General features: G+C 29.1%; 1 protein-coding gene across 3 annotated transcripts in view; it reads left to right on the forward strand.

The window, feature by feature from the left end:
- Positions 1–13,709, forward strand: part of LOC129944466 (putative phospholipase B-like lamina ancestor) — a 42,969-nt gene that overhangs the window by 27,287 nt on the left and 1,973 nt on the right. For all 3 annotated transcript variants that reach the window (XM_056053905.1, XM_056053907.1, XM_056053906.1), the window contains exons 2-4: positions 803–855; positions 12,622–13,511; positions 13,577–13,693. In XM_056053905.1, the coding sequence (XP_055909880.1) occupies positions 13,252–13,511; positions 13,577–13,693 (377 nt within the window). In that variant the 5' untranslated portion in view covers positions 803–855; positions 12,622–13,251. The remainder of the gene's footprint in view (positions 1–802; positions 856–12,621; positions 13,512–13,576; positions 13,694–13,709) is intronic.

Raw genomic sequence — 13,709 nt, forward strand, 5'->3', positions numbered from 1 at the left:
CTAAAGTTATAATTTTGAGGGGTTCTATTTTATGGGTTATTTTTAAACAAAACATAGACTATTGCTTTTGTTTAGACTAGTTTTAAACTACTATCTATTGCAAAATATTCCCAAAGTAAATCATCTCTCAACTTTGTGGATAAATAAGTCTTTACTGTCAATGTCCGAAAATAATCAAATTGAGACATAAACATAAAATGATCAGCGCCTTTAGTAGTCATAAAAAATACATAAAATAATAACAATAACAGTCTGGTCTGGAACTGAGACCCTTCATTAATTTCCAATTGGTTTTTTTCTAAGGACGTCATTTTCATCTGCGTCACCATAAACAGCCATGTTTTATCGAAAATTGACTCCATCATCACTGATCGCGATGAGTGACAGACATGATCATCGTATAAATGTCTGGATAAAAGATTTGCTTAATAAAACTGAGACAATCAAATGACAACGCGACATCGCACTTGTGCCATTTGAACAAACAAACAACAACAACTCGATGGGTGTTCGGTGATGTTTATTTGTTTTTTAAGTTTTATTTTGAAACTGGTGGCGTTTTTAAGTCTGCTCGTGTCTAATTAAGTTCTCATATTTCAGTTTAGTTTATTTTACTGATATTACATATTTTTGGTAAATTGAGAAATTTTTTAGGAAATTGAAGAAATGATTGCGATTGCTTAAAAAATTGATTTTCTTGAGAAATAAAAACGTATTTTGTATACTTGATTATTTAACTCTGTTAAAAATTAAAAAAATATTGATGGGTGAATTTTAAAATAAAACTTTTACTTTTTTTCAGAATTTCAATGGGGTGACTTGTGCAACTATCTTTCCTGAGCCCGGGATCAAAAGGTTAGTTAAAAGCAAAAGTATTCTCTTTCTAAATAGTTTGTGTATTGTTGTCACAGTAAATATTTGAAATTACTGACAAAATTGGTACAGCTAGGTACATGTAGTTATCTTCACATTTAATAAATACTACTTAAAAAACACTGCAGTAGATATGTTGAAGCTATCTGAAAACTATGAATGTTGTTTCATATTGATCAAAAGAATTAAAGGGTCTTCATAAAACAATGATAACAATTTTCTTCTTAATCATTCTGTATCATTGCATCGTTTAGTTTCTTTGAATTAATAAATAATACTTCTTGAAATATCCAGTTTTACTGAGACACAAAGCATAAGAAAAGAAAACTATATAATGAGTTAGATCTTGCGAAGACTAGTTTTAATTTAAGCCCTTATAGAACTAGAAAGAGAAAACTAAGTTTGCTGTTGTGACTATTTTAAATAGAGTTATAAAGTAGGTTCCTACTGGAACATGCATTCTTTATAATTATCTTGAATTAAAGTCGCAGTAGAGTTCAATTTATTTTTCTTATGTCGAATCAATTTTTTCTTAATAATTGATTTTAATTTATATATCGTTATTAAAATACTTCATGTTACGTTGATAAACAGAAATTTAAAAAAAATAGTGCGTATACGCCCGAGTGTACAAAAAAAGGAATGATGTTTTCTAAGCTATTATAACATGGCATACATTTATAATTTAATGAAATTCTTAATTTGATCCTTAGTAGATATTATTTTTTGACGCATAATTTTGTTAGGCATTCACATTTCTACTCCATGTTCCTTTGAAAACTTTGTTGGACATCACAGTAATTAAATTGTGGTTTAGTTTAGTTTATTCATCAAACAACGTTACAATAGGTACTTAAGTGATTACTAGATAATATAAAACATACAATTTAAAATTTTAAACATTACCACTAGCAAAGTTATTTACAATTAACAATAAATTTGATTTAAATAAATATCTACTAAATCTAAATATTTTGTATTTGTTACTCTTAAACACCTGGATATTGGTTCATTGCAAGCATACACAGTTCTATGACATTGAAAAAGGGTTGGTTTCGAAGCAATCTCGGAGAAACATTAATCCCAATAAGAGCTAAAATTTGTAAACAGTCAATATGATCTGCTACTATATCACGAATGAACATAACCTCCGTGAACTTTCTACGAATGGTAAGAGGCAAAATACCAAGTAGTTTACACATCGTTTCATAGGTAGGAAGATCTATGTCCCATAGAAATATTTTCACTACAACTCTCGTGAATCGTTTTTGGATCTTTTTGATTCTAAATGAATGAAAAAAATATGAAGGATTCCAGATTACACTGCATTATTCAAGATTACACCTTACAAACGCAAAATATAAACACTTTAAGGTGTGTGGATCGGAAAACTACTTTGGATTTCGCAACACGAAACCTAACATTGAACTGCCTTTAGCAACTAAAAAATCTATATGCTTTACAAAGTCAAGTTTTTTGTCAAAAATCACACCAAGATCTTTTTTAAAGGTTACTCGTATAACAGAAAATGGCATATGATTGATTTTATAGATAAAATTAATTGGACAACGGATCGAAAAAACGTTATGTTTTGGCATTTGGAAATGTTCAAATGTAAACAGTTAGCTAAAAACTCGTCCCATAAAAGACAAAGATCTTGTTGCAGAAGAAAACAATCATGTTTAGATTTTATACAACGAAATACCTTAAGATCATTTGCGTACATCAAGCACTTTGAATTTAAAAACATATCAGGAATGTCGTCTAATAAAATAAATTGGGTGGCGCAACAGTCCGTTTGAGAACTGAGGCCTAGTGACTTACAACTCTCAACCATTCCTGTGTGTGAGTACTAACGTCAGGGATGAAAAGGACCTACAGTTTTAAGCTGATTCCGATCGGCAAATTTGAGAAACCACTTTTCATGACAAGAATTACTCTTGGAGAATTAGTGAATTTCTCGCAAGAGGCAGTACCCGTGAAAAAAACTTTAGGTGGCATAGGCAGGGTTCGAACCCAAGACCTGTCGCATGACAGTCTAACGTACTAACCATCATGCCGCGGGTACTACAGGAATATCGTTTATAAACAACAAAAAAAGAAGAGGACCAAGATGGCTTCCTTGCGGGACACCCGACGTAACATATACCGGTGCAAAAATAATGTTTATACGAACGTACTAAATACAATCCCTTAAGTGTGAATTTAGCCATTTTAAAAGTTTGAGTGAAAACCTACTTTATTTAGATAGATTGATAGATAGATCTTTATTGTAACTGAAATTCTTATAATTTAAACCTAGATTGCACAATTTACAGAGATATGGTGTCTTAAATTCTACCTTACTACTGAAAATATTATAACAAGCATTCAATTTATATCACAGATTTATTACATTTTGAAGGAAAAGTTACTAAAAAACCTTCATTAGATATTAGAATTTTTTCATAGGAAGAGAGAAGTGGAGAGCAGAAACTGTCTTAAGATGTTGTTTACATTTATGTATCGCAGAAAAAAAGTATATTAATAAATAAGAATGAATAAATTAATAATAAATTAAAGAATAAATATATAAATAAATAAATAAATAAATAAATACATAAATACATAAATAAATACAAAAAATAAATAAATAAATCAACAAGTGAATAACAAATAATTAAATACAAACGAGAAAATAAATAAATTAATGAAAAAATGGGCAATAAGTAATAAATAAATAAATAAATAAATAAATAAAAATAAATAAATAGAAATAAATAAATAAATAAATAAAATAATTAAACACGAATGAACAATTTTAATAAATAATGAACAAGTGAACAAATAAATACAGAGATTAATAAATAAATATTTTAATAAATTAAAAACCATTAAATAAATTACCTAAACAAATAAATAAATAACAAGAAACAAATAGAGAAAACAAAATCAGTATATAAATAAATAATAATTAATTAGATAAATGTAACATTCATTTATTAATAAATAAATCAAAAGAAAATAAAAGTTTACTTACACCTTAAGCAGCTAAGTTTGAGATTAAATTGTTATCCGAACAATTACACGATAAAATATAACGGTCTTGTAACTTCAAAATTCTTACAGGAACCTCATCAATATTTGCTATTCTATGAAGCTGTTTTGTAGAAAAGTACCAGAGCAGATTAAGCATAATTTTTAATATTTTATTTTGCATTATTTGTAATTTTTGTATATGAGTTTTGGCACATTTTCCCCAGACAGGGGAAGCATAGAAAATTATACTTTGGAAAATGGACTTAAATATCATTAGTTTGTTTTCTGCACTCATTTTAGACTTGCGATTTATAAAAGGATAAAGTGTTTTTATCTCAATATTCAGCTTATTTAATGTTTGCTGAATGTGCAAGTTAAACGTCAATGTTTTATCTAGGTGTACCCCAAGATACTTAGCACTTGACTTCCACTCAATTTGCTCTCCGTTCAATTGAAGGTTTTTGTATGTCAGTAAACAAGGTTTCCTTTGAATATAAGAATGAAACAACAACAACTTGTGTGTGCTACCACCAAGTTCATAGGCTGGAGTTATAGCTATTTCACGGGGGCCAACCCGATTATCCGACTCCTTTAGTGGTGCTTAACACAAAACAGATATTGATTGTATACTAATTTATTTGATGTATCGAATTCTTTTTGTAAAATTCGATATTGTTTCTATAATTCACGATCATTATTAGACTTGCGAAATTGCTTGTAAAGCTTAGTTTTTAAGTTATTAAGATTAAGGATTCTTTTATTGGACCACACAGGTTCTTGGTTTTTGATTTTCTTAATGTTGGGCATATACAGGTCCATCGCAATATTAAGATTATTTAGGAATGAATTATAGGACTCATTTAAATCTATATTGGTGAACAATGTTTGCAAATTCGTACCATCCAGAAAATCATAAATTGCATTGAAATTAGCTTCAGCAAAATTGTAATTAAAACTTAAGCCTGAAGTATCAGATGAAAGATAATTATAAAATTCCAAAAACAAACTGAATGCAACATGATGGATTATAGTGTTGAAAATGCCTTATGGCATAAAGTCGCATGAAGAAAGGGACGAGTTAGAAAAGTTTTATTATGAAATATTTCATGATGAATTGCCAAACTCAACTGAAAAGAAATGTAAAGAAATTTTGACATTCTCATATCTCAAACCATTGACAGATGAGATCATGGAAATTTTTTAAGACTATAAAAGCATCTTTGCATATATTGGATTCTAAGAATTTGGAAAATAATTCTTATCACAACCAAATTCATACAGAAATCCACTCGTCACTAAGATTTACTTTCTACACACTTTTTAAGTTTTTTTTATAAACTTATAAACAAATTAAGTACAAGTAAATAAATAAAAAGGTACATTAGTCTATTTATACCTTGAAATTGTTCAAGTACAATTATTACTAAGCTGTTATTCACTTTTAGACTGCTTGAAGTTTGATTAATAACATTTCAAATATCACAGGTAAATACATACAACAATTAAAATTAAGAAAACAAATAATGTATATCTTTGAAGATTTACTGCAATCGTCATAAACATTTTTCAAGGCAGTACGAATATGCTCAATATAATTGTAGATCAATCAGCACCATCATCGTTAATTTAAGAAACAAAAAAGTATACAAACACCAAAAATTATAAATTATTATTTACATTTCCATTTCCATCAGTTGAGGATTAAAAGATGCCTTGATCTCCATCATCATCAGATATCATTGAATGAACTCAATCGGAAGTTATTAAATTCTAAAAAATATATGATTTTTCGATCTTTTAAAAAGTCAGGAAAAATTTCAAAACATTTGAAGAACACCCACCATACACTTTTTTTTCTAATATCTTCTAATCGGAAAAATTGAATATTTAACAATTTTTGTACAATAAAAAGCAAAGAATCATACTCAATGCTTAATTGTGAATTATTTCTAAACAATAATGAACAACAGTTTCCTAAATCAATTAAAATGCTTAATATTTCTTATAGTTCAATATTTTAAAAACACAAGAAGATATTCATAAACAAAAAAAGGGAACCACATCAATTTCAGCTCAATTCAATATTCTCAAAAAATTTGTTTGATGAAACAAATAACCATAAATATGATTTTATTAAACCAAAATAATCTTTTTAAAATCAATTAAAAATTATTAAGAGATTTGGTATACAATATTGATACACAAAAAACGTTTAAATAAAAACTTATGACCGGAATTAAAATATATGTACATTTAGTTGAATACAGGAATTTTGTATTTTTACGTATCTATAAGATTGATGGAGGGAAGCAGTGACGTACGATACAGTTATTAATTATCGAAAGATACAAATTGAATTAAATTTTAATTTTCTTAAATAAATTTACGTAGTTTTATTCTCATGTGATGTGTACTTATGGACTATGTATCCGTGTTTTTCTTCAATAAGATATTTTCCAATAAGAGGTTTCATTTTGATATTTTAAAAAAATGTATTTTTGGAAAAGAAATCAATAGGTGTGTACGAGCAAAAGCGTTTTTTGCTCCTTTGAGAACAATTTTAATCATGAACTAAACTATCTTGATTTTTGAATTTTTTTCAAATGCATTTATATAAGAATAAACGACATTTTAGACATAGACAGCTTAGACATAGTTTGGGTTTTAGTGCAAGTTTTAAACTAAGGCCGTTTACATTTGCAAGAAAACTTCTGCAATAAATGTCCAATAGTCTATCCGGCAGAGAATTGCAAATGGAAACTACCATGCAAGTTCTATCGCGACAGTACTTTGGAAAGTGCAATTAATTGCTATTTTCAACACTTTTGCGACAGTTCTTGCAGCTTATCGAAACAGTTTCGTATATCTCGCGCAAGTGCCTGGTTGACGTCTTTGCTTTATACAAAATGAGTAACATACATATCAGATGCTAAGAATCGCAGTCAACAAGAGTCTTTCCTTCGTTGATATTGACTCACGGTCTCGAGTGTCTTGTTTTTTTTTATAATAGGACCCACTTTCAATTTCAAAACTTCCAAATCAATTGCGGTCATACGAGTGAAATGAAAGTATTGCTGAGGATCTTCTATATTTAATTCGTTCAATAAATTATAGAAGGCACCAGCTTTCCGTCTTTTCAAAATCCAATCTCAAACTCAAGTTGATCTTTTTTTGTTTTTAATAATAAAATTATCATCGCGGCTGCTAATGGTTGATATTTTCTCGTCATGACTTAACAATTTCACAATTTTTGGTATTTCATATTGTACAGTGAGAAATTAACAACAAAACGATCCGCAGTAGCAAGATTTTTGTATTTAAAATTTGGTACAACTGAAAGAAGATCTGTCAGAATAATAATAAAAAAACACACAAATAGAAGAAAGTTTTGTAAAAATCAAATTTTAAAATTAACTTAGCAAAAAAAACTAACTAAAACTAATAAAATGGACAATTTTCGAGAAGAAATGGTAAGAAAACATCTAGAAATTGAGATTCTATAAAAAAAAGTTCATTTAACAATTGCTTTAAGGAGGGGGTTTGTTCGTAGACTACTACATTAACATGTGGTGTTGAAGCGAGCTTGAAGATCGCCTTAATTCATTACATACCTGAATCGAGTTGAAATGAGCTTGATATGACTCGATTACCGTCGGAGATCGGAGTCGAGTGAAAATTTGAGAAGAAAAACCTGTGTGGAGAAGTTGGTTTAACAGATAATGCATTATGGTCATTTTATTTGCATGTTTGTGTACAAAAAAATATAGTTTTATTTTAATCAAATAACAAACGAAAAATGGACATCGAGTAGGTAGCATATTCTTAAATGGTGCTGAAATTATCAGTTTTTCATTGTTTAACACGAATCAACTATCTCACTTGCACTTCATAAAAAACATCAAAACACCATTTGCATTTTAGAAAGTGCTGTCATACTTAATCATTTTTAAATCTTCTGGTGAAAACACCAAAAAGATTTATTTAATCTAAACTGAGATAAACCTTTGTTGGAAACATAGCAAAACTTTATAATCTTTTCTATTGTTTTCTCTTGCAATATACTAGTAAGCCCACTTAGTCCATTTTCATTAACAAAACTAAATAATATCAATAGTAACAGATTGATTTTTTTCCCCAATGGGAAAGACATACATAATTCCAAATGCACAACTACTCAACGAACACAGCCATTGAGATACAAATGCAATATCAATCGTACCAACATTTGAGAACGAAATCACATAATATCCATTCAAGACTCGTATAATTTTCAAAACCCAATCGATAGTAAGATTCTACTCTAACTTCTATCGGTGTTATTCATACTATTGATATTGTTTTTGTTATTCGTGTAAAATCCTACTATACGGATTATTTTAAGTAAACAAGCAGATTTTTTGCGATATCAATTGCTCTCCTGGTGTAAATACATCTGGAAAAAATTGCGACAGTATGATGCGCGAGCTTTAAGACATTTATTGCAGAAGTAATGGCAAGAATTCACATGACAATGTAAACGCGACTGCAAGAAACTTCTGCAAGACTTCCGCAAGTCGACTTGCAAATGGAAATGTGGCATAAGTTTAAGTTTTAATGCAAGTTTTATTTTAGATCCAAGTATTCAATGAAAGCAAATTTTAAGATCAAAATTATTTTATACATAGTTTTTTGAGTACATAGTTCTAGTTTGTTTTTGATTCATTCGTACATGATTTCAATTGAATTCAATAAAAGGTTGATTGATGAACTAGTTGTGATCCAACAAGATGTTCATTTCATTGTAAAAAGAAAAACATGTCTTTAACAATGAAAAACTATATCAGCCAAATAGATAAATAGGTTAAGGTAGTAACGTCACATTCTTTTCTTCAAATTTTTCACGACCATTTCGTACATTTGTGGCTGAATGTCCTCGATAACTTCACGAATTCTATATTAAGGATCTTGAGTTGATTATGGAGCATTAACTTTAATTTTTTTTTTATATGGCCTCAAAGGAAAAAAGTCTAAAGGTGTTACATCACAAGACCTCGGTAGCCAATTGTGATAATCTTTTCGACAAATTATACACCTTTCTGTCTATTTTTATTAATATTTTTGGTTTGTTAAATGTCAAAAGATAACAGCGTCAAGAGTGACAGCTGCCTTAGTAGCAACCTATTCGATATGTAACCTCTTATCGGAAAACCCTATATATACAAACAACATTTTTTTTAAACGCCTTGATTAGTTTCTTTTTATCTTGAAAAATTTATTGCATTTTAATTTCTTTGAGTTACAACTTTTAAAAAATAATTGTAAATGACTTTTGTTAAAATAATGGCATTTAAATTGTTCCTTATTTGTTTTCCAGCTTCTTTAATTTTTGACAAAGGACACATTTACAAAATTCTCCTGGATACATTTTTAACATTTTGTGCATGAATAAAAATGTATTATTCAATAATTGCTAGAATCAAATATCAGTTAAAAGAGAAATTTATTTAAATTGTAAAAGAAAATATTTGCAAATTCATTCACACCACTTTGACTATTCTGGGAAGCAAAATAGCAAAATATTTGCCTAGAAACAATAGTGAGAGAAATTATTTCCGTCCGTTGATTTAAAAAAACACAACGGGATATCACACATAAAACGATAAAGATAAAATTATTTTGCAATTTTTTGTTTATGGTTTATCTTAAGATTTTTGTTTATATAAATTAATCTTATTATTTACTTAAAAAAATAATGCATCAAAAAGAATTAGAATTGAAGTGATTGGTATTTGGGGAATTTCCGTTTAAGATGAAACATAAACTAAAACAACAAGATGAATGCCATTTTTGCAAATTAAAATTAATTGCAACATTTCCAAAAAAAAAACATATAATGTATTTAAATATTTGGTTATGAATTTTAATTAGACATTTCGTCATTCGTCAATTTCCCACTTAAAGTTGGGTTTGGATTTAAGCAGCTCTATGTCTCGGAATAAAAATTTATGGGACAGATTTAAGTTTTTTTTTTTAAATTGTACTCCCAGGAAAGATTAACTACTTTATCAGAACTGAAATTTGCATCAGAAATAAAGAGGGCCAACAATTTTCTATCAAAAAGACTTAAATCTTCAAAAAATCGACATTTCATTGACTGAGCAATCCATTATAAAAGTATTTTTGTTGATAAATTTGAATAATTTAAAATATTTTGTGACTCAGAAGTTTTCACTTCTAATGGATGATCTCAATAAGTATAAGCAATAAGGAAGTAAGAACCCGATTAAATTAATCTTAATAGTAACGCTCATCCTAAAACAACAACAATTCATTTTAGTAAAAACTAAGAATAAATTAAAATAACATTTAAAATAAATTTTGAGAGGAACTCAATGTTTTTTTGACGGTTGACATTTTGCGTGATACTTTAATTTTCTTTCTAAAAACTAATACAAGATTATTTCATTGTTCTTTCCATAAAATATTTATTATTTATTGCCTATGCTTTGACAGTTGAGAATGTCAAACTATGTTGACGTTTCTGTTCGGTTATGTTTTATGGATCGTTTATTGACAGAACAGCGCTACAAAAATGTACGGGTTTGGTAGGAAACTCATTTATCGTTAAATGGCTTCGTCAATAACCACAACTGACATTTATGGAGTGACGAACGACAATCCTGATCTCATAACCAATTTCCTTTATATCCAGTAAAATTGACTATTTGGGTTTACACGCTGGAATCATCGGTGCTTAATTCTTTCAAAATGTGGAAGGAAAAAATTAAAAACCTGCCATATTAGGTCCAATATGTCACAAGTAAAAAATAATTCTTACAATTTTTCTTTCTTTTGTTATTATTTGAAGTTCTGAAGCTTTTAAGAACTGTATTCATAATGAGTTAGAATTGTTTATGAAAATAATAAAGTTCGTTTAATATAAAGTAAAGAATTATTGCTATTTCCACTAACATACAAAATCTCTTTCACTTTTCCTAAGTTATTTTTCGTTTTTGAATTAAAACAAAATATTCCACCTGTTGATTTTTTTTTTCAAACCTGCTGTTCAACAATAAAAACTTATTTTCTTTAAACAAATTTCATATTTACTTGTAATAGAAACACTTAATGATGGGAAAGTGCAAACAAAATCTTTGTTGATAACAATTTGAAATTTAAAGAATGTTCAATACCAATTTTCTATTCTTTTGTTTATCAAATGTTTTGTTTTCTTTTTGCATTCTTGGTGTTTTTTTTCTTCAAAAAATGTTAAAAGAATTTTTGAAGAGAAATCTTTTAATAAACAACAGAATTTTTGATCTTGAATTACTCAAGATTTGCACTTGAAGCAATAAACATAAAAAGAAGCCACTTATTTTCTTATTCTCGATGAATGAAATATAATTGTGGGAATAAAAATTTCTTAGCTTTTATTTAAACAATTAGTTTAAAAAGATTCCATAAGTGATACTGGAACGTGTGTTAAATAAAAGTACATAAACTACCAATCAGCGGATAAGAAAAGCAAACAAATTATTAATTTACACCTACTAGGGGGTCTGACAGACGTTCTTTAATATATATCTTTTAAAAAATTGTCAGAATTTCAGTTTTGTGTTAACTTTCACTATGCAATTTATAAAATACATCAATTTTGTAATTAGTTTTAATACTTTGATTATTAAATGATCCATTATCCAAAATAATATTATGCCACTTCAAATGACAGAAGAGTCTGAAAGATGTCAAATGCCAGCACTGCCAATTTAAAAGTACGAAGTGAACGACCTTAGGTGTCCTTTTGTCCCATGTAATTGCCAAGTTCAGCCAACATATGGGACGTCATTAGCAGTTTTTTGACTGAGGCAACTAGTTAGTTTTTCAAGTGTCATAAATTTTAAACTCGGAACTTTACTTCAATAATCTTTACCATCACTTGATCGTGCAAAAACTACCAAAATATGTATTTATTTATTTTTTGTATGATTTGTATCTATTTATTTATATTTAATGGAATCGTGCAGAAAATAAATAAATCATAAAGTAATAAAGTTCCGCTTTTAGATGAATACAAAGAAACATGATCAGCTGTCATTTTGACATAAGTGCAATTAACTTCATAGTTAGGAAGATTTTTCTTAGCTAACTTTCCAGTCAACTTTCCCATAAAGTTGTCTTAATTGGAAGGCAATTTTTGAACAGCTGGCCAATCAGATACTAGAAACTTGCCTTACCTTCATGTCACTTATGTCGTCGAAACTGCCCAATGATGATATATTTTAGGCCAGTTTCAGGAAATAAACCGTTGTAAGATTTGTTTAAGGACTTATTCAAACATTTAAGCTTATCCTAACATTTTATTTAAGTGAAAACCCTTACTTAATTATTAGTTATTTGTAAGATCCATTATGACTTTCGAGTTTCTGACATTTGCAATTTCAAAGCCCGTTTCACAGATCTGGGTTTGATTTCTTTTTTTTTGCACGAGATGTCAGTGTCCCTCTTTAGGTTTGTTCTAATACATTGTTTCTAGTGTAACGGAATTGAATAATATTTGAATTCTTAGGAAATGTTTCGAATTTTGTTAAATGTTTTGAGAATTGCTAACTATTTAAATGCTGTTAGGGTTTTACTCAATGACTTGATTTTTTTAAATTAATTTTAAATTTTTTAAAAATTGACAACGTTAGAATTTTAATATTCCTTTCAAAACCTTATTTTAACCATGAATTACACTTCTTATCTTTTCAGGGAAATCTTGACAGATAACCAGCTAAAAAGCATCAAAAACTCTTAAGGAAAAGTTTCAAAAACCAAAATTTGCATCGTACAAAAATTCTTGAATCTCTATCAAAAATCATCAACATCTGAAAAAGTTTTTCTCTATTTAAAAAGCAACACCAACAAAGTTTCATCATACTTTTACCTAAAACATTCTCAAACATTTTAATCCCACTTCTGAAACTCACACCGAAAAAAGTATCTACCAAAAATATATCTGTCATTGAAAGATATTTCATTTATACGGGCTTTAGGATTAATCCTTTAACCTGATCACACTCTTAAACAAAAAATTAACCCTCCTCCGATGACCAACAAGGTCGTTTTGCCAAACAAATTGGCATTGGTTACACCAACGGTCAGATCAGATATCCACCTAAAACATCACCTAATTACATTGGCAGCAACATCAAGCCTACAGCTTAAACACCAAGGACATTCGTACGCTGTCCGAGCTGATCTAAATTATCCGTGAAGAGGATAGCCCAGAAAACAGATCGCATACTATCAATAAAAACGACCAAAAAGGGCTTTAAAAACAAGAGCCCCAAAAATCTTTAGTCCCTTCGTTACCGTAACACATTTAAAACGACCGAGACAATGTTAAAAGTAGTGGGTGCGTCGTGGCAGAAAACACGGATAGGGACTTACATCCTTATCGGTGCTGGTCTGTTGGTAGTTGCTGCTTTTTTTGTTGCCGGAATGGATCGTCCCGAGTATGATGGTACTTATTGTGCGACTGCGTTTTGGACGGAGAAAGTAGGCCTCCAAATCGAATACTGGAAGCAGCAAAATGATCTCGTAAACATTCCAAAAGGTGCCGCTAGGATATGCTATAAGGATTCGATTTATCAAAATGGGTAAGTTTTTCAAAATTTTCAAGCCTCATAAAAGCTTCTCTAACAGAAGTTTTGTTCCTTTTTAGATGGGCTCAGCTTGAAATTGAGACACAACGTTCGTATCCTGATTGGGTGCAGGCCCTTGGTGCAGGTATGCTTGAAGGATCCCTAACGTGGAATAATATCTACAATCAATGGTTAAAGTAAGTCGCTTATACA

The sequence above is a fragment of the Eupeodes corollae genome, chromosome 2 (genome assembly GCF_945859685.1).
Source record: "Eupeodes corollae chromosome 2, idEupCoro1.1, whole genome shotgun sequence".
Classification (NCBI taxonomy): Eukaryota; Metazoa; Arthropoda; class Insecta; order Diptera; family Syrphidae; genus Eupeodes; species Eupeodes corollae.